The sequence below is a fragment of the Ptychodera flava genome, chromosome 19, assembly GCF_041260155.1.
Source record: "Ptychodera flava strain L36383 chromosome 19, AS_Pfla_20210202, whole genome shotgun sequence".
NCBI lineage: Eukaryota > Metazoa > Hemichordata > Enteropneusta > Ptychoderidae > Ptychodera > Ptychodera flava.
This window is the reverse complement of record NC_091946.1, coordinates 32,642,360-32,663,056: the sequence shown is the minus strand read 5'-3', so window position 1 is coordinate 32,663,056 and position 20,697 is coordinate 32,642,360. Positions and strand designations below refer to the sequence as shown.

General features: G+C 36.0%; 1 protein-coding gene across 2 annotated transcripts; it reads right to left on the bottom strand.

Moving 5' to 3' along the window:
• Positions 1–671: 671 nt before the first annotated feature.
• Positions 672–20,683, bottom strand: LOC139119322 (flavin-containing monooxygenase 5-like). 2 transcript variants are annotated; one of them, XM_070683083.1, is made up of 11 exons: positions 20,303–20,683; positions 13,716–13,905; positions 13,082–13,269; positions 12,375–12,544; positions 9,948–10,109; positions 8,540–8,666; positions 7,530–7,700; positions 6,613–6,871; positions 4,570–4,755; positions 3,556–3,688; positions 672–2,369 (listed from the first exon to the last, which is right to left on the bottom strand). In XM_070683083.1, exons 2-11 carry the CDS (start codon positions 13,740–13,742, stop codon positions 2,191–2,193), a joined length of 1,602 nt encoding a protein of 533 aa, XP_070539184.1. In that variant the 5' UTR covers positions 13,743–13,905; positions 20,303–20,683; the 3' UTR covers positions 672–2,190. The 2 variants fall into 2 exon arrangements, with proteins under 2 accessions (XP_070539184.1, XP_070539185.1); XM_070683084.1 differs by lacking the exon at positions 13,716–13,905.
• Between the last annotated feature and the right edge of the window lie 14 nt (positions 20,684–20,697).

Sequence of the window (20,697 nt, the reverse complement as noted above, 5' to 3'; positions counted from 1 at the left end):
AACAAACAGGATTTGCCACAGAAAATATTCCTCATAATTGATTTCAGGAAAGGTTGGGGAATGGAAGGAATAAATTCCAGCACTTTGGGATGGGTCAAGAAGTTGTTAAACAATGAGCTCTTCTATGTGTTTTGGTGGTACCATTGGTCAGTAGCGGTAGCAGACTGATATAGTTCACTTGACTAGAGAAAAATGGTGGGAAAACATTTCACTTGTTGCTCCAATTATGGCTAGCTGCATGGAAGTTTGGAAACTTCTCAGTAAAGTCAAGAAAAGATTTGTGGAACGTTCATTTCATCTCAGATTTGCCTTAGTTCTATAACATTTAAATAAGGAATGAAAACAAAAACAAACCAGCGAGTAAAATACCACAGAATTAAGCATTGGCAGACAGATCACTTTATTTATTTGGCAAATCACTGTACATTTCAGTATTCAATTGCTAAAGCTGTAAACTTTATTCAGTTGTAAATGCTGTCATTATTGATGTTAAGTATGCACATGCAAATGTTCTGAACATCCTTGATTCAATGTGAAATACGTCAAAATGAAATGATAAATTATTATATCTTCAGTGTTCACAGAATGAAGTTTTGACGGTAAAAGATACACTGCATACTTTGATTATTTGTTTTGAAAAAGTGACAAACACAGATGTGGAAAAAAGTGACTGAATTAAACAGAACTATTTTATTCATGAATAGAGTGGCTGAATGATAATATCATTAATTGAATTGTGGTTTGGTTTGATTTTAATAGAATTGAGAATCAGCTTCTTGCATTCTTGTCGGTTGTCGTTATTTTTAGAAGTTTTTCTTTTAATATAATACTTGGATGAAAAAAATCTTCAATTCATTGAACTGCTATAAACATCAAAAGTACACATTTCCATTTCATTGCCTTTGAAAAGGGAAACTTCAAAATACTAGAAATACAGTGAATGTAAGTGATACATAATTGAAGGCAATGTTGGTTGTAATAATCTAAAGGTGATGAATTTCTATTAAAATGAAAGTATCTCATACTTTTCCAACGAAAGTTTAGTCAGGTCCCTTTACAAGAAGAGAAAAATTGCAAAGCAGTTATCTGAAATTGACTTGCACTTGTGTTGATGTTTGAAATAACAGACGTTTTCTACAGAAACTCTTTTTGGGTGAATTTTTGTGATTTCTTTGGATGTGGGATTGTTTCAAGTAGAGTTCGGTAGTGTACCTTAGAGTGGCAATGATTTTGAGGACTACCTTTTTTTTTGGAAACCCTACCCTGAAGTGTGCCTGCCATAAAGGTTGACCAACATATGTACAACTGTTACAATATTTGACAAGTGCTGGAGCAAGGTTGAATGAAATTAAAGGTTTTGCGATGTCGGAGACAGCTGTTTGAAAACTTTCATATGTAAAATTTACCATAGTGTTAATAGGTAACTGTTACCATAGAGACTTCTCTGACCTTCTGAGGTCACTAAACATTGCGGGAAACATTTGGCAACATAGAACAATAGACTTATCTCTATGTCTCTATGTTGAAAGCTTGTCAGCTGTGAGCATTTATGATTAATTTTCAATTTTATTTCTTTGGTATGGTGGTCAGTTTGTTTCTCCTCTGGCTAAAATCACGGCACAACTACTTTGCTCATTGCTTAGATTGATTGGAAAAAAACATCAGATACTTGATACATATTGTACAGGAGATGCGTACTCTTTTCACTGTAACACCAAATAGAATCATGGCATATATATTTTTTGCATTGCAATTGTTGATGATTCTAAGGATGTAAACAGACGTTTAAAGTAAGCAAATTAAAGAGAATAAAAACACTAAAATGTCCTAAAATAGTGACACAAATGTTTTGTGAGTGCTAACACACTATTATTTCACAAACAAAGAAAGATGCCTGTGTGTTCCTACTGGTAATATGTGTTCTTGGCTATCTATACTGCAATTCATTCATAAGCTTGTGAAAATAGGAAAACATATTTATTGCACTTTGCAGCCGTACATATAGTTACTGCACACTTTTACATTAATAAAATGTCTCAGGGCCTTTGGAAAATTTCCCGACATAATCTGAACTTTTCAATGCACTTTTTACAAAAAATTATATCATTTTAAAATATCTGATCTCTAGAATACAAACAATATTCATTTTCATATATCTGCATTGTATAAAAATTAGTTTCAATTGTAGATTCATGACAAGGAAAAAATTATAGACATGACAAAGAAGAACAAGACACCAATGATGAGAACAGCAGAATAATGGATCAAATCCGTCACTGGTAAACTCTTGACAGTTTTATAGGCTTTGTCCCATTGATGAGGGCCCTGGAGACGATACTGGGCAGCTCCACAAGTACCAAAGAGCAACTGGAAGCAAATACATAAAAGTCATGTTTAGGCATGTCACTGGTACAAAAAATTAAAACCATGATTCCCAGCTTTTTATAAATTGCTTAGCTTGGTTCACCTTTGAACTCAAATAGAGGTTCAAAGGTCATTACTGCCTGTGGTCAAGCATTTCTAAACAATGACAAAAATGACTAAAGGAGTTTAAGTCGGTCTACGTAGGCCAATTATCACAGGCCATTGCCATTATTTTTTAAACTAAATTTTGTGACAACATGATGACCTAAAATATACCTTGCACTAACAGGAGAAGGTAAGCCACGATTGACAAATTTGATGGAAGTCATCTACACTAGATAATAACTTTCAGTTCTTTTGAAAATTTGGTTTACAGTAATGATAAAGTCACAGACATACATGTTTGACATGCACGATTGAGGGAAATTCTCTTTGAAAATTTGAGTGTCAAATAGTTTTGGTAGGAATAAATGAATATTTTTTGCTGTAGCATTGTATTTCAAGTCAAGAACATATACCGGTATGTAAGATGAAATTATGGTTCTGTCTTCGCTGAATGTAGCTAGAGATTGGTCATTGGTCAACTGGTCTGAGATCAAGAACTACATGTATTAATATCAAACTTGAGTCAGGGACTCTACAATTCTAGTCCACTGAACACCGGTACAGAAGTGTAACAACTAAATAATACAATGTCACAACGTCAAAACTAGAGTTTACCTTGGTTCAATCCACCAGAAGACCAAAATCTAGAAAGTCTGTGGTGCACCCAAGGATGCGACGATGGCTGATGGGGACTTACCAATGTGACATGATATATAAGTTAGTATCTTTTGGTTTTGGGGGTTATCACACTTTTGTCTGACAAATAATCCTGTGTTGAACGAAATGTGCCGAGTCATCTATCATCAAAATTTAACCCATTGTCCTTGTAAAAGACTTCTTTCTAAAGGATAATTTATGCTCATGTCTAATTTTATGACCAAATTTCTGGTATACACCTGTCCAGAATTATTTCACGTCAGTGTGTACATATAGTGTCAATAAGCTGGATTAATTGACCAAAATCTTACATTATATCAACAATCTTGGTTTTTAAATGAAAGAAACACAGAAATAAAGTCAAATGATAAATAATTTTGCTCCCTTATGAATACACTGTTATACAGATTTAAGTCAGATGAACTTACTTCCAAGCAAGAGTTGGGTGTCTCCAGATTTGTGGCTTGGCACCAAAGAATGAAGAAACCTCGTCGCAATACAGAATAGGATCCTTCTGGATGGTGTGACGTGCTGATGCATAGTAACGCTTGTCACAGCTCTCCTGGAAATAATGACAGATGGGTGAAAAATAGATAAATTGATGAAATGCGTTGCTTTATTGCTTCATTGCAGTGATCAATGGTTGACATAGACATGAAAAACTACCTATGACTACCAGTGTTATTGTTATGGGTAGTAAGCTGGTAATGGACCTTTTAATATGAAATAAAAACTTTTCCTAGGGGGCATCTAGCTATGCCCTCTGTCCATGACCCCAATGACTCCCTAGGTTACAAACGATTCAAGCACAATGTTGACTGTGTCCACTAATCATCAATCTTGCATTCCTGAGTCCCCTGTTACAATGCACTAATTTTATGGAAATGATGAAATGTTGCAAGGGTTGCAAACCATTTGCCTGTGTTCTCTATCATTTGCAATACTCTGACATCATGATCATGAACTTGAACGTGACGTTAAATGAAACATGGCAGCTTTACTGTAAAAACTGATGATGATAAAAGCAAACACACAATGATGACAATGCTTGATAAAGAGAAAATGCATGAACAGTTGATACTGATGACGTATGATAAGGAGAACATGTAATGATGGATTTCAACCCAACGACGGCCAGTTGACATTGACATTGATGATGATGTATAGCAATGCATTAAATGTAATAGATTACTAAAATTATATGGACACAGTGCAACATACTGACAAACAGGTTGAGAAAAGAAAGTGATGCATTGCAGTAATGAATGATTGAAACCGATGTTGACTCCTAGCAATGTTTTGATGGATATATTGTGCAAGACTGTTGTTTACTAAGTGAGGTACCGTATGTAACAAATGGATTGGTAGAAAAATCTCTGACACAATCAAAACACAAACTTGCATAACTCAGTCTCAGTATTTTGTCAAAATTTCCTTGCTCACCTGATCAGCTTTGATGCCACTCAGCATGGCAGACTTGGAGGGCAGTTTGACCTTGCCTTTACACAGTTCAACTTGCCATCTGGCCTGAGTTTCAGACATCGAAAGCAGTCCACCCGATGCTGGTTGCAGAAATCCAATGAAGGACAGAGTGTGGTCCAACTCCGGGGAAAAGACATTCTTATACAGCTGTAAGGAGAACATACAGATATTTACGGTATATTCACCCTTCACCTGCCAGACAGTATCACTTCCCCATCTGCCAAGTCAGTAAAAAGCAGTATTGGGACAAAACCATACATGTATGTATTTTCACCCACTTGACTTGGTACCAGCTTTAGTCTGTAAAAATCATATTTACACTATTTCTGTCTACAGGTACCTTCAAATCTTCAAGTCTTTGTTAAAATGCACCATATAGGACATGTTTTGCTTCACTAGTGTTAACCAACTTGACCTGATGCTGAAATATGAACTTGGCAGGTAACAGGTTTTAATCATTCCTCTGCTTGTATGAAGTGTTGTAAAGTGCTCTTCAACAGCTGATTCAGATGAAATTGGAGTAAACACTCTATTTAAAAGACCTCTCTGTGCTGGCTGTAAAAAAGTGTAATAGGGTGCAAAGGACATTGTTGCTCATTCCACTAGTATATTTGACTACAAAAGTGCCAATTTATTACCTGAGCTCCACAGAGTCGCTAGTAAAAAAGACATATTCTGATCTTAAATCATAAACTTGTGTTACTATGCTCAGGAAATTCTCAGAACGTTCAATATTTTCTCAAGCACAGGACTGATTTGATGACCTTTGACATCCCAGTGATTTGTATCTTCAGCTTGATTTGTAACTCAAGACCAAAGACATTAATAAAATCCAGAGTTATAGCCTGTAGCCATGATAACATTAATGTAACGGTCAAGGGAGCACCCTCACAAGCAGGCTGCAAATCATAATATTGCCCTCATGGTCAACAGTAGCAGGGGTAAATATTAAATGGCAAAGAGCAGATAAATTTAATATACCCCTGGAGCCAATTAATCAGTGAAGGTGAAAAGTAGTTTAAATTGAGATACCACATCAGTCAAGTATATCACAATCATATAAATCTTATTTACAACATTTCCAGGGTGGGAAAAAGAGAAGTTTTGTAACTCCAGGGGGGTGATTGAAATTATTTAGAATAGCCATGAAAAGGGCATATAAATATGACAGCAAAGTCAGAGGAAATGACTTATGATAGACTAACTGAAATTAGGTTATTGAAATTATGAATTTACCGAAAAATAATGAAACCTATTTATCAGTAATGAGCATCGAATTTTGACAGTACCAATGCAGTTTACATATGTACAGGCTGAGTTGACAAGTTAAATACTGTGTATCTCAATATGCTTTGGGAAGTAGAACAAGGAACTTTATGTAGTTGGTATTAAAAACAAAAACAGAGGATAAAATTATAAAAAGTTACAGCTACTGTCCCTTTAAAGTGTTTTGTACAATTTGGCAGGAGAGGTCAAAATTTACCTTCCAAATAACAATTCCCAATGCCAGACCCACGATTAACTGAATGGTGTCATGAACAAGTTTAAAATCAATATAATCCTATTTATGTGGTGTCACACAGATTGGAGTTTGACTTTGCCTGTCATCATCACACTCCTATGTTCATTTTTAATCTATTTCCTCAATTATGTTATTAAAATAAATGGAGTTGATGAGAGTTTCTCAGGTTTCAACTGACAGCACTGGGCTGGTAATGCATACAATCAACAAGTTATACATAGTTGGGCGTTCAATATATCTGCTCTGGTTATTGCAATAATGTAGAGCTATCTATAATTGCTCATCGTAATCGTGCCCAATTTGAGCACATCATTAGTGTACGTGGAAAACACATGCTTGTATATTGATAGTTTCGTGAAGTTTTCTTTTTGCCAAACTGTAAACACTGACTATGAAAAGGGTAATAAAACAAGGAGGTCGTTGACATTACTTTCCAAGGCTAGCATCCAGAGAGGGGAGGCGGAGGGAAGGGGGCACATTACCTTGATTCTATTGCTACCCTCCTCAAGAACTTTCTGTCTGACGTCATCGCTCAGAAATGGCAGACTGATGCTGTAACCTGTGCAGTAGATGACATGGTCTACCTCCGCTGTTGAACCGTCAGTGAAGTGAACTGTCTTCCCAGATATCTTGCTAATGTTGGAATGTATCTCTATGTATCCCCTCTGTATCATGTGGATTAGTGTCGGACTGACCGTAGGTTGAGTCTGCAAAGCTTTCATCTTTGGATTCAAATTCCACCTGATCAAACACGAACACATATCGTTTTTGAAAACGGAAGAGCCCAATATCAATACCATAAGGAGAAAGTTCATATATGGCCAGAGCATGCTCTTATAATAGCACTACATGAGCCTATTACTTCTTGTATATATCTGTGGTGTCTCACCAGTGTAGACAAAAGAAACAAACACTGAATGGAACTGTCTTACGCACAGAATCTCATCTCAGTAATCTTGTCAATATCTGCAATAATTAAGAGACGGTGTGATACAACTTTTGATGACTTTTTCACTATTTTTGTTTTTGAATGTCAACTACGCTGTCTTGTTCTTCTCCGAAAAGCAAGTTGTAATACACAGTATTTAGCCTATCAACTAAGCCTGTAGATGTGTAAACTGTATTGTTTATTGTTGACAAGTGAATTTCAGTCTACACTTTGTGCATACAGACGCTGTGTTGACAAGCTAAATAGTTATGTTTCAACATGCTTTCTGGGGTAGAACCTGAACTTGTGATTGACATACAAACCAAAAATGGTAACAAATTATCGAAAGTTACAGCTACTGTCTCATTGAGTCACATGCTACACCAGATTTAGTAACAAAAAGAAAATGACAACCTCACAGATATTGAAGAATGACTTAAAATTTTGAAGTACCAGAGGTATCAAACATACCTTTTTGGATTTCCATTGATAAGGGTGATGACTTTCTCAAAAACATAGTTTCCAAACTGCCATGGTAACCATAGAAACGCTCGGCAAGAATAGTGGTCGGTAGGGAAACCAAAAATATAGTTTGGAACAATCCATGCACCGGATCTTGTACTCAAATGAACTGCTTTGCATCTGTTGGGATAAAAGAGTGGTGAGAGTGTGAGTTAGAGAGAGAAAGAGAAAGACTGATACCAGGATAATTACCCCTGGGCAAACAACCATTACCAGCACATTTCCTATTCACTACATTAGGATAGAGTTTGGGACAGGGTTAGGGTAACTGTCCATTGGGTTAATATCTAGGGGTAATTGTCCTGCTACACTAGTAGCTACCACTGATCTTATGTTTAGTACGAAGATGATTACCCTCTGCACATATACAACCCAAAATACTGCTAGTTGGGCCTCTGAGGGTTTGGGATTGGGTAATATGGAGTGCACATATTTAAGAGTAACTGTCCTAGAGAAACTATATGTCAGGACATCCCCACAAAATTGACTATTTATAGACTCTATGAGTTGAGTATATGTTATATGATGTTGAAAATGTACTTTTATTTTGTAATGTTAATTGTCATACTGTACTCCGATGACTTTGATTTGGACGTGTTACTGAATCACAGAATGATTTCTAAACTCTGAGAGTATTATAGAGACTTCCTGAGATCTACATGAGAAACACAGTTGTATTATAAATATACACAAGTGCTCAACACGTAGTCTTTCAACTTTCCACAAGTTTTCACCTTTCATGCAAGACAACATCACTTCTTTGTTCATAATATCATTAATCAAACACAATATAAGTCATACTGGGGAGTGCAAATTTGACCATTGCTTTCCTTGAAATCTTGATTTAGTAATGACTATACATGCAACGACTCGGGTGGTGCACAGATTATCGAACAGTAGGCCATAATTCTGGGCAGGATTTGACATGCTCTTCTGAGGCGTGATGAATTCTCACTTACCTGCCCACTGATGCACAGTCTGTGGCCACATCGACTGCACTGTTGCCGATGCCAACAACCAGCACTCTGCTACCAACCAGTCTGTTTGTCACCGGGTCTTTGTAATCCACGCCATGAATAATTTCACCTGTTCCAAAGAATCATGCACAGGAAAACTGAATAATTGAACTCCTTATAAGGAATGAAATATACCTTTATTGAAGGGCCGTACCTGGGCATAATTGGACCATATTCATATCTTTCTAGACACATTGACTGCACTTGCTCTTGACTCCTTCACTACAACAATGTATTGAAATTGCTGTACTGACTGTTAACACCTATAGGATATTGCAGGAAGTTTCCGAAACTCAAGGAATAAAATAATTCATTATGGTTCTGAAATTTCCAGGGTCAATCAGTTTTTATCAGGTCAGAAATCTTGATCCATAGTCAGAAACTTAAAGGGAAGTGGTCATTGGAACTGCGCACGTGCAACTTTCTTGTTTACAAACAATGTATTTTATGCACTATATATAGATGCATGATGTCAAAATAGCTGCAACATTTAAATTTTATGATGTACATCAAGACAAACATGTTTTAACTTTCATCAATTGCCAACATAGCTTGGATACAGTGTCTATATCGGTCGTAGGGGCCCCTTGCGACTTTTGAGCACTGTTCTGACGACCACCGCCCTTTAAAAACTGTTAGCTTGAAAAGTATGACTGACTGCAAAAGAATGATGCAAAGCACATTAAGGTGTCTTTTAATTGCCTGATCCTGGCTTTCTGCACTGTGCATATATACCAGTATTTCCACTTGTCAATTATGATTCTATTACATGTAAGTTCTACCAGCTCATCTATTACACTGAAAGGTAATGACTGAAATGGGAAACTCATAGTCCCATGGACTAAACATGCCCATCAACATACTTGTTCTAAATCATGTAACAACATAAGAAGTACAAATTAACTCCTCTTGTGTTTCCATTTGCACACCGAGACATTGGCATCATTTTGAATGGACTAAAAAGTCACCAAAAGCCAGAATTTTGACTGACATATATTTTTGACAAATCAGGCATAAGTTTCAACATTGTCTGAAATAATACTATGCAATGCACTTAACGTAATCAATGGCAAAGGATGTTGACTTGTGAATATTTTCACTTTAGAAAACACTGAAGTTTCAGAGGAACTTCTAGCATGAGTCAACATTTTTATCTAAACTGAACAACAATTTGTCAAAAATGTTCTATTCACATTCACATTGATCTAGGTACCTTTTAACGTGCCCCTTGATTCTTGAGGGGCTATGCTTTGACAATGTATGGTACTTTGATTTAAATTTGTATTGGTATACACCAATTTTCCACAGATCTGTTAGAAGAATTGTGACAGGCAGTATCCACTGTACTTACCTTTGAAACTTTCCTGTCCGGGGAATTTTGCCCAACTTGGTGTAACATGATGGCCAGTTGCTATGGCAACATACTTGGCAATGATGAGTTCTTCGTCAGTACTGATGTAACCCCCTTTCCCATCATCCTCCAATTTCACTGTTGTTACATGCCACTCATCATCTGAAGTAAACAGCATAGATGAGTAACTAGTTTAATATTTCATACATTTAAGTTCCTGCAGTAATCTCATAATTACTAGCATGTTTCTATTTATACTGATGATAAAACATTTTTAAGATTCAATCTTTCCCAAAAAATTGAAGAAGTACTTTGCTATGGCAGATGTAATTCCTTTTTGTCATGTTTTTAAACTATTTTTATATTTTACTTGTCCATGCTTTTCACTTTTTTGAAGCTTGTATTGATTACTGGCCAAAAATTATTAAAATAGTACATTCAATCATCATTTGAGATAAAATTTGGGTGAATTCCCTGACATTAAAGCATTCGACAGAAGCACACATGTCCAGTACCACAGATGATTGATATGCACAATTGTCACGATGAGGGCTTTTCAAAATAATTGGCACGTCAATGTCAACAATCCTACTGCTCTTCCTGGTAAAATATTGCCACAGCCAATCTCTGGCATTTTCTTTCATGTGATGTCCCTAACCAGAGATGACTTACCGGTACAAAACACAACACAGGAATACATACAATCTATCAATTATTCCACACAATTTATCCACCGAAAATGAACTTGAGGCGACTGATGAGGAAAGTCTGGCAAATTTTCGAAACATAACGTTAAAGGATCGTAGTGTCGTACGCAGTCTCTCCACTCTGGAGACAGACTGCACTGCCACCCAGATTACAGCTGTGTCTTATTGTGCCTAATTGGTTCTATACACAAGAAAGCGAAACATAAAATACACACTACCATACATTAAACACAAACAACCAAGATATGAATGATGTGTGGAGCTGCTTTCCCTTTATTGACTTTAAAAGCATGTACTGGTAAAACTGCTTGACAATTTCACATTTATACAATCTGATGTTCCCATCGCCAGTGAGTGTTGCTACATTTTACAGTGGAATTTGATCGAGTGTCCGTTTTGCCTTGCAGAGCTCGACAAGTCTACATGTTGCTTATCATTAGAAAAGTAAACATTTGCAACAAATTGAGTCTTTGATGTTAGATTATACAGCGCGCGCGGCGAACGTTTCCCATACACTGTCTAGTCTGCAATCATGACAGTCGTTTCAGCATGCCTCTCATGCACAACAAGCTTGACACCGCACTATGGCTATAGCACATCATCAAAGTTTTCTTTCAGCTATTTGTGTACTTTGATTTGGGAAATACAACTCAGACGAAACTCACTGGCATATTTTTCGAGTGTCGGATCTATATCTCGAGGAAAGTCCTCAACATCAACCGGACTGACTCTGGGCGTTTTATTAAGTAGAACATTGTATTTCTTCAGCAAGGTAAAGAATATTTTGAAGGCAGAGAGATATCACCGTCCCCTCCATGCTAACCCGTTGCCGTGTATGATGCCGTCCGGGAAATTAAGTGCCAAAATACAGTGAATTATTTCAGAAACACTGGATGTGTTATTCAATGGCACAAAATGTACCGTGTTGATTGAATTGCACTTGCATGTGCAAAATCAACACTTTTCTTCAAGTCTATTTTGTAGCTCAGAGAAGTGTCAATTGAGAAAGTTTCATTTAGCTGAGACAAAAGAGAAAGCGGGATTAAAGTTTCATGCAGGAGTGTTTAGCATTTTCTGGTTGACAATATTCAGTGTTGTATCGTGTCAGACTTGTTGATAGAGTAGACTGCACTGGCAATGCTACAGACTGCATGCTGAAGGAACAGTTGTCGTGATTGCTGACATCGAGAAGAGAAGAAAAGTTTTTTTAAAAGAATTTACTTGTTTCTTCATAAAGTTCCCAATTTAAACGTAAACACCTAAAAGAAAACTGGTGATGTGCATGTAGTGCAGTGTTATGCTTGTTGTGAGTGACATGCTGAAACGTTTGCCGCGCGCTGTAATCTAACACCAACCAAAGACGAAGACTCAACTTGTTGCAAATGTTTACTTTTCTAATGATAAGCAACTTGTAGACTCGTCGAGCTCTGCAAGGCAAACCGGACACTCAATCAAATTCCACTGTAATATACTGTAGTAATACTAGTACTTTTTTCTGTAACATGGCGCCAACTGGTTCCTTGAAAGGAAAAAAGTCTTATTCATTTGCTCAATTACAGGTACATATAAGGTTTATTCTGTTCACCCCGATTCCCTGTAAACTGGACCACAAACACTAGTGATAACAATAGGTTTGGGCCAAACCATGATGGTGAAAGGGTGAATTCAATACATCTTTGAGACTAAACTTCAGACAGAGTCAATGTAATTTGTTACAGACCTTTCTTTTCAAGTTTCTTGGCTTCAGTCTGAAAACGAATCAGGTCGGTGACTCCAAAGTGTTGGGCATAATCTACTATGTACTTGGCCATATGGGAATGGTGAGGATAATCCGGAACATCATCCGGAAACGGGAAGTCTGAGAAACAATAGTTGTGCTTGGAGACATTTCTGTGAAAAGAAAAGAAGTTCAACTAATGACTGTAACCCGTTCACCATCAATCAGACTTTGGTATAGTAGCCGATATAGATCCTTGGACATTGGGTTTAAATATGGCAGGACTATCAACCAACAGATGTGACAATACAGTGAAAAGATCATGGGTTAATGTAGGAATCGCATTTTTTTTATTTAATGATCCTAGACTTTATAATGGATAAATCCACACAAAGCATTGAAAGCAATGGGTTTAGGCCAAACCATGTTTTTGAAAGGGTTAGTCACATTGATCTTATCTGCTCACAAGTTTTCTCACAAGAGAAAAGACCAACTCTCAAGATAAAACAGGCAAAAAAACCCCCAACACATTAGGCTTTGAGTTTGACTATTAAGGACACCTTCAGAAATGGAAAAAGTGTCCTTAATATAGAAGGTGTCCTTAATAGACAGGTGAAATTCTATTCAAAGTGCAACTTTGGTTTGATAAATCTGTTTAGAGGGGTGTCCGTACGGACAGGTTTCACTGTACTTGTACCCATTTTACTCACATGTGTGTACATCTCATGACACCATAGGAGATTTTCTCCCTGAATGTCCACAGACCACCAATTTCATCTGTCCGTTCAAGCACTACAGTATCAAAGTTGGCTTCTTTGAAACACTTGGCTGTTACCAGTCCCGAGATTCCAGCACCAATCACACAAACCTGGGTGTGTGTCACTGGTTTGGTTGCTTTCTGATTGGTAAACGGAAAAAGTCAGTGAAAAAAACTTAACTGCTGATTTAGTAGAATGCAGTGCAACAAAAAAGTGATAATGTCATATCATGTATTACAATTTAAATATCTTTCCATATGTAATCACTTTGCATAATTTGTAACCGGTATGAAAAATGTACAGAGAAGCATCGAACTCTTTCATCAGATTGTAAAACAGTAAAGTCAGGTTAGCATAACACATTTATCATGAAAACTGGTTGTAAATAGACACTGAAGCTCAATTAAAGTGTTCCTTGTTACCGTTAAAAATCACATCAAAATGTGAAAAAAATATTTTCTGGGACAAAAATAATGAAAATGTTGTTGAAAGTTATGCCTATTTATGTACAGTGTGCATGAATAGGTGTGTCCAGTTAACAGTAGAATAACAGCAATGAAGCATGGGTGTAAGAACATTTACTCACAAAGGGAAATATTGATGAATGGTCCATCTTTCAGGAGGACGCTGAGCAATTAATGGAATGGCAGTGCAGGGAGGTTGACCAGTTGACGTGATGGCAATTAACAACTTATTTGTATTTTTCAGAGGTGATGTAAATGACTTTTAAACCATTTTGCATGATATGAATGTCACCTTTGGATGTCCCTGCAAATCTGCAAAAAGAAAATGATAAGTGCATATGAGGTTTCAAAAAATACTTTGAAATATGACAGTGCATATAATTTTTTCCTGGTAAAGTTGCATTTGTTGAAGTGGTTAATACAGACCCCTAATTACTCTACACATAAAGTACATGGGTGTAACCTCAAGGAACGTCAGAGTTGTCAACCACATTACAAGATTAACAGGCTATGATTATCAAAACATGATTTTCAATGATGTCTCTGTATGCAATGATCAAGATGGTTTTGGCATGGTATGGCTCTCTGTAGCTAAGCTTGGGACTCTGTGCCTGGCGATAGCAGATTTCCAGCATATCAGAGGCTGACAAGACAGAATCCGACTGCATCACTAAACACAAGTACCTGCACCTTTCTGCACAATCTTAGCTGATTTCAATATTAAGAAATGTACCACTACACCGTGCCGTGTTAAACATTCAAAAAGTACTGGGCTGAGAAAAGACATTTCAAATTGTTTGTATGATGTGTTCCATCAGAATTAAAGTAATGTACGGGCATGTACATTCACATCATAGAGTGTTGGGGTTGAGTGTTGCACGCTAGAAAGTGGTTCACTTTGACATCACAGTACAGACTAATCTTCATTGTTAGCAGATACTTATCAAAAAATTATAAACAAAAGAAATTTACTTCTGTCACAATGCTTGTATCTTGTGGAGGTTCTGTGCTGGTACATGTAAAAGACTTCTTGTGTAGAGGCCCATTTGACAATGAAAATCACAATAATAGACCTTGTCTATTTTTCACCTACATGGGCAATGTTTGAACATTGTCCCACATTGAAATTCAGGACAAACAACTCTGTTAACTGTGAGAAAACACCTCCGAAGAACAATAACCCCAGCTACATGTGGGCATCGATAAGATTTGGGCACAATGTGCAACACACAGCACAAGCTGGCCGGCAAGTACCGGTAGTATTTGGAGTGAATTAAACTGGTAAATCACTTAAGGTATTTACCAAGGCTTGCACTAGTTGTCCTTCTATCAGAATGATGCACTTTTGCAATTCACTCACTATATATTATACAGTTGACAATCATTTATTAATTTCATGATGGGAGGAGAGAAATATCTGGTTGTCAAGCCATGGAGGATGAAGCTAAAGTCTCGCAAAGCTGGGCTTTGCAACAAAAGCACATGAATACCATCACTCTCTCGACTTAAATCTGATCATAATTATTTTTGTTAAAATGATTTCTGATACACACTTTCCTTTAAAAATGAACATAATCTAAAATTTTGATAATTTCTAGTCATATGGTGATCGGATACACAAACCAATCATTATCAAAATAATACTGGAAAACAAAATCAGAAACACCTGACCAAAGGTTATGATAAACCAACTCACTAAATAAACCACCTATTTTGACTCGGGTATCATTATAAAACATACAGCAAACATACTGACAATATAAAAAGGGGCATGCACATTAGTATTTGAGTTGTGTGAAAATATTCTGATAGTTTCTGGGAAAGGTATTGTGAGGGCGCCCTCAACCACATAGCCTAAGTATGCATTAACAATAACATTCAGTTACCTCATTGATATAGTTGGCTCTGAACAAGTTCATTCATTTTACTAAATATAGCAAAAGGACATAAAGTATCAATTTTATATTAGATATAAATCTACGGTGATTTACAAAGAATGAAAATTTGGGGTTTTTAATTATTTTTTGGATCAAAGGTGATGGTACAGGTATTGCAAAATTAGAAAATTAACATTGCTGGTAGCTTGTGAATGCCAAAACCATCAAAAACACATTTAATCAGGTTAAAGAAATACATGTGTTTTTCAGTTTATTTATAGTTATGACTGCAACATTACAGGTAATGCTTCTCGTTTGCCAAATTAATTCTGTCCTGCTGGATTTTAGAGTTTATGATTATGTAGTTAGCATCCTATGCAGTGTCTTGCATGTTTCCTCAAGTTTGGCAATATGTTACAGGCACATAAAAAACGTATTTATCAATTGAAACCAGCTTTAACTTTCTTCCAAATAAATTAATAATATGATTAATATGGATAACATTTCTATGAAAGAACAGAGGGGGGAATGACAGCTGCTAGGTTGTTCTAATACAGACATGTAAATAAATTTCCATATACAACCACAATGAAAAATATATGCAAATAAATATAACCTTTGACCCTATGTCATTTGAGTTAATATCTCTAAACAATGGGAAGAAGAATGCAAATGACACGCAACATATCAGACTTGTTGATGAGTCATGAATAGAGATGTTCTCTAGTAACATGATCACCGTCTTCAAGTCATTGAGGGCAGTCTCACTAGATGCTTGGAAGTTCATTTGACCCAATATTTTCCTTTCCTACTACCCGGTAATTGCCGATTCACTTTCTCATTTTCCATAATACATATCTGTTTTCTTTGACTTTATTTGGTTGAGAATTTCTTGTCACACATTTTGGATCACTTGTTTAGCCAAATGTGGTTAGTTGTTAAGTCACACTGACTACAATGCACATGTATACAGCTTCAGTTTTACAAGACAGATAACCACCACAGAATGCCAAAGGAAATTTATTGATTAGCACGGTATAAACATTTTTATTTTTAAAAGAATAATAAATGTTATCACTTAGTTCAGTATGACAAATTTACTGAACTCCTGAAGGTGACTAATTACAGTGGTGCCGTCCGATTCATCATCAATTACAAATAAAACGATTTAAAAATTGATATTTATGATATGTTACGATCACTTTTGAGTACCAGTGACTGTTGTAATATTTGTAGCTGTGTTTTAACATGCCATGAATAGAGTATTGACGAATACACCAGAGGATTAATATCCCAGACCGCACTATGTTGAAAATTATGCAATTCATATATTTCAAACCATGTCTTTTACAGACACATTGAAATAAATATGCCTTGGTTAAATTAATTACAGTGTTTATATTTTTTATAACGATACAATTGATGGTTATATCAAACATCAGTATTCCCCATTATGATGTGAATATCAGATTCATCAACATTTCACAATAGGGTTTTTAAGCACTAAAAATTTTTATGATAGAATTTTTAATCACGACACAATTTATGATTTCATGAGAGATAAACATTCCCTATCAAGGCTTGAATATGGGGGTGCACGCTGCACTGCGCATGTCAATGTTACCACATACAGTGCGGTTAGATTGCCAGACAATGTACGCAATATGATGTTGAAAATTAGCATGTCTTTACCTCAACATGCTAAATCATCTTGCTTTTGGTTGTTTTGTCTTGCAAAATGTCAATATTTTAAGTGTATTGCTGCAAATTAAATTTACTGACAATGTGAATGTGTTGAATTGACACAGAAGCTGCATACCAATCAAGCTATGACGTGATTAAACTTTGGTGCAGAGATGTTGAAACACACAAAAACAAAATCTAAATGTGGCCATATGGTCCTTGACTGCAAAAGAATGAACTTAAATAGGGATAGGAAGAGGATGACTTGGAATGTATTGTGGGTAAACTGCACACATAACTCAGTCACCGAATTTTAACTAAGCCAAGCAGGCACATATGTCATACATAGTTTAGGAAATACACACGTATAAACTTTCTTGTTATATCCAATAATTATGTTGCAAAGTTCTCAAAATGTCAACTAAGTCTATATGTGTGTTGTATTGAATGTCATTGCAGACAGCGGATTTCTAGTCTGGACAAGGATTCATTCATCAACAATGGCAGCTTATACAGTATACAATTCACTGAATTTACAAGGCAATTTATCAATATCTCCTATTTCAAAATATTGTTTAAAAGAAGCAATATACTTGTTTTGTGCCTCTAGAAAACAGTAAAGTAAAGACATTGTCCCTTTGATTGCTCAGGTGTGCTTGTATTCACTGAATTGCTGGGTCAGATGAATTATTCAATTGTCTAAGCTCAAGATTTAAAGGACAGTAGCTAAAACTCTTGAAGTTTTTGTACAATTTTTTGTAAGTTTCTTGAGGGTAGTCTCACAAGATTTCTTGTTCTACTCTCAAAAGCATGGGGAGATGCACTGTGATCAGCTTGTCAACAATGTTTGTACATATATAAACAGCATTGTTATTATTGACAAATGAATTCTAATCAAAATAATTTTTGGATATCTTAGCCATGCAATTAAGTGAGAATCATTTACATTTGTTTACAAGGTCTTGTTATGCCAAAATGGTTTTAGCCAACCTGACCTTATATGGTGAAATATGTACCTGATCGGAAAAGAAAGGATTTGTTCATTCCTACAAAGGTATCAAGTTTCCACTCAGAGCCCTTGAAAATTAAATAAATAATCCTGTGGTGTGCCTCTAGAAAACCGAGTCACACTCATGGAATGTTCACAAGGTTCCTGTAATCAATCAGCAATTTGCCAGCTTGGTATTTTGACACATTTAACAGACTTGAAAAGTTTTGGTTGGCAATGAGTTATGCAGTAGCCGTGCGTACCATTATGCTGTGTGTTCCCGGTGTTATACGGCCTCCTACCACACAGCACGGTACGCAGGGCTATGAGTTACAGATGATTGTAGAACATACTCTGCAAAACTGTCTGTTTATTGTGGTATAAGACATATGGATATTGTGGCTTAGGGAAACTTAGTATTTGAGAATATTTTAAACCTTGAGCTTCAGTTAAAAAAGCCCTTTATGTAAAAGAATTCAGACAGATTTACTGATGGCATCTTGAGACTATACTCTGTTTGACAAACTTTTGTATTCTTAGAGGTGTCATCACTAAATTAACTTGTCAGACAAGTGTGACACAAACTTTGTAGGATGTAATATTGAATGACATGGACAAACCAGAGGTCATTAAAATACCTTTAGATCTGAGTTTTGCTTGCTGTAAAAAATGACTTGTCACAAAACATAAATGAGAACCATGTAAAATGTATCTGTGCTGTTTTTTGACAGAAATGGCCCTATGATATTATGTTTGAAGAAAATACAAATTTTTACCCTATAGTCACTTAAATCTATATAGTTATTACTTTTTTTGTTATACTTCGGAACATTTTCTCGTAAAAATTTACCATATCACATCCCAGTAATGTTTGCTAAAACAAGATGAATGGACAAAGACACTTCTTTCTCACTTTTCGCTGTCACAGTTAATTATCTGTCAGTGAAAGCGTTGTATTTTGTGAATTAATGAATACACGAAATGAAATCCATTGTTCATCCACTATCTATCGTGATACAGCAGTGTGGCTATAGCGAATTTTACTAGTGAATCATAAATTTTTCTTCTCATGTGAAATCTTTCAAGAAATCTTGTACAGACTATGGTATTAGTAGTATTTTGCAAAATGTTAAAACATGTGTTGGGCCCTCCTGAGCGAATCCTTCATTAATCTCAATATGTACATGTGGGCTGACAGTTAAAATTCTTCTGATTAGCTAGAGATAAAATATAGTCACAGTAACAAGGAAATAAAAAGTGAACACATGTTAATACGTTTCATTTTTGTTATGCAAAAATCGTTTGAATAAAGATTTTGGCAAGACTCAAGAATGGTTGGTTCCTACTTATCCACAGTACAAAATCAAGAAAATTTAGAGATGTACTTTTCTCCATATAAAATTGTATTGAGTCACATATTAGATAGTATCATAAGAAAACCTTTTACACAAAAAAAATTGCATTTGGGTTCCTTTTCCTGGTTTAACTGTATCAGTACATTTTCAAGCAAGCAGTAATGTTTTTCCTTTGCATCAATTATTCTGCTACTAAAACAATTAAGTCAATTGGAAACATACATTCTGATATATAACAAACTAAGAAATATAAAGTTATATTTATGATTAATGTATATACATGTGCATGATACTATATTCACATTCCTCCACTCTTCTTTGCACATTTACATTATCATTCATCTGAATATTTTAAAATAAATTCACATTTGCCACAAAATGCAATGTTACAGTCATGTTGTATTTTACATGGAAGCGATAAATACTAGTGTTGCCAGTATATAACTGTATAATGAAACACTACCCTGGGCCAGCTTGAACATTGGACCTACATTTCTTACTAGGGTGTGCCGACAATTGACAAAAATTACCATATAGACCCCAGGGTCTATGAATTAATTTGCTTTCAGCTATTTAATTTCTACCTCTGGAAACTTACATCGGTAATCACTAGTTATCGTGTTATCACATCAGCTAGCTTCGTGACTTTGAATTCAAAAGTTGTCACTGGACACGAGGTGCACTGACAACTTAGTCTGTAAATCATGCAATTGCAAGCACACGCCTCTTCAGTTTTGGCGGAAAATGTTCACAAAGCACGACGTTATCAGCAATACTTTTGCCCACAGGAATACCCAAACACTTACCGTTTCTTGCATTGTCACGAAGTTGTGCAGCACTAGCTAAGTTTTGGAAAACGCGTATAATCGCGGTCACATGAAATACACGTGTGAAATTTATATTCGTGCTCACATAGTGAGTCACTATCTGATTGTACAGCTGATGATTGTGACACTAGCCTGGTAGCCAGACAAGGTACAAACTACATTATACCCTTTGACCCTCTCGCTACAAATAAATCTATCTCACGCGAAAGCACGTGATTTGTAAGATCATTATAGAACAAAGTCAATTTTGAAGACCCTGTAAATAATCGGGAATGTAAATTAGAGACGAAGATAGATGAAGTTAACAAAACAATGTGGACCCGACTCCTCTTCACGAAAGGGCAAGTGCTCGTGACCTACTTTATCTACTTCCG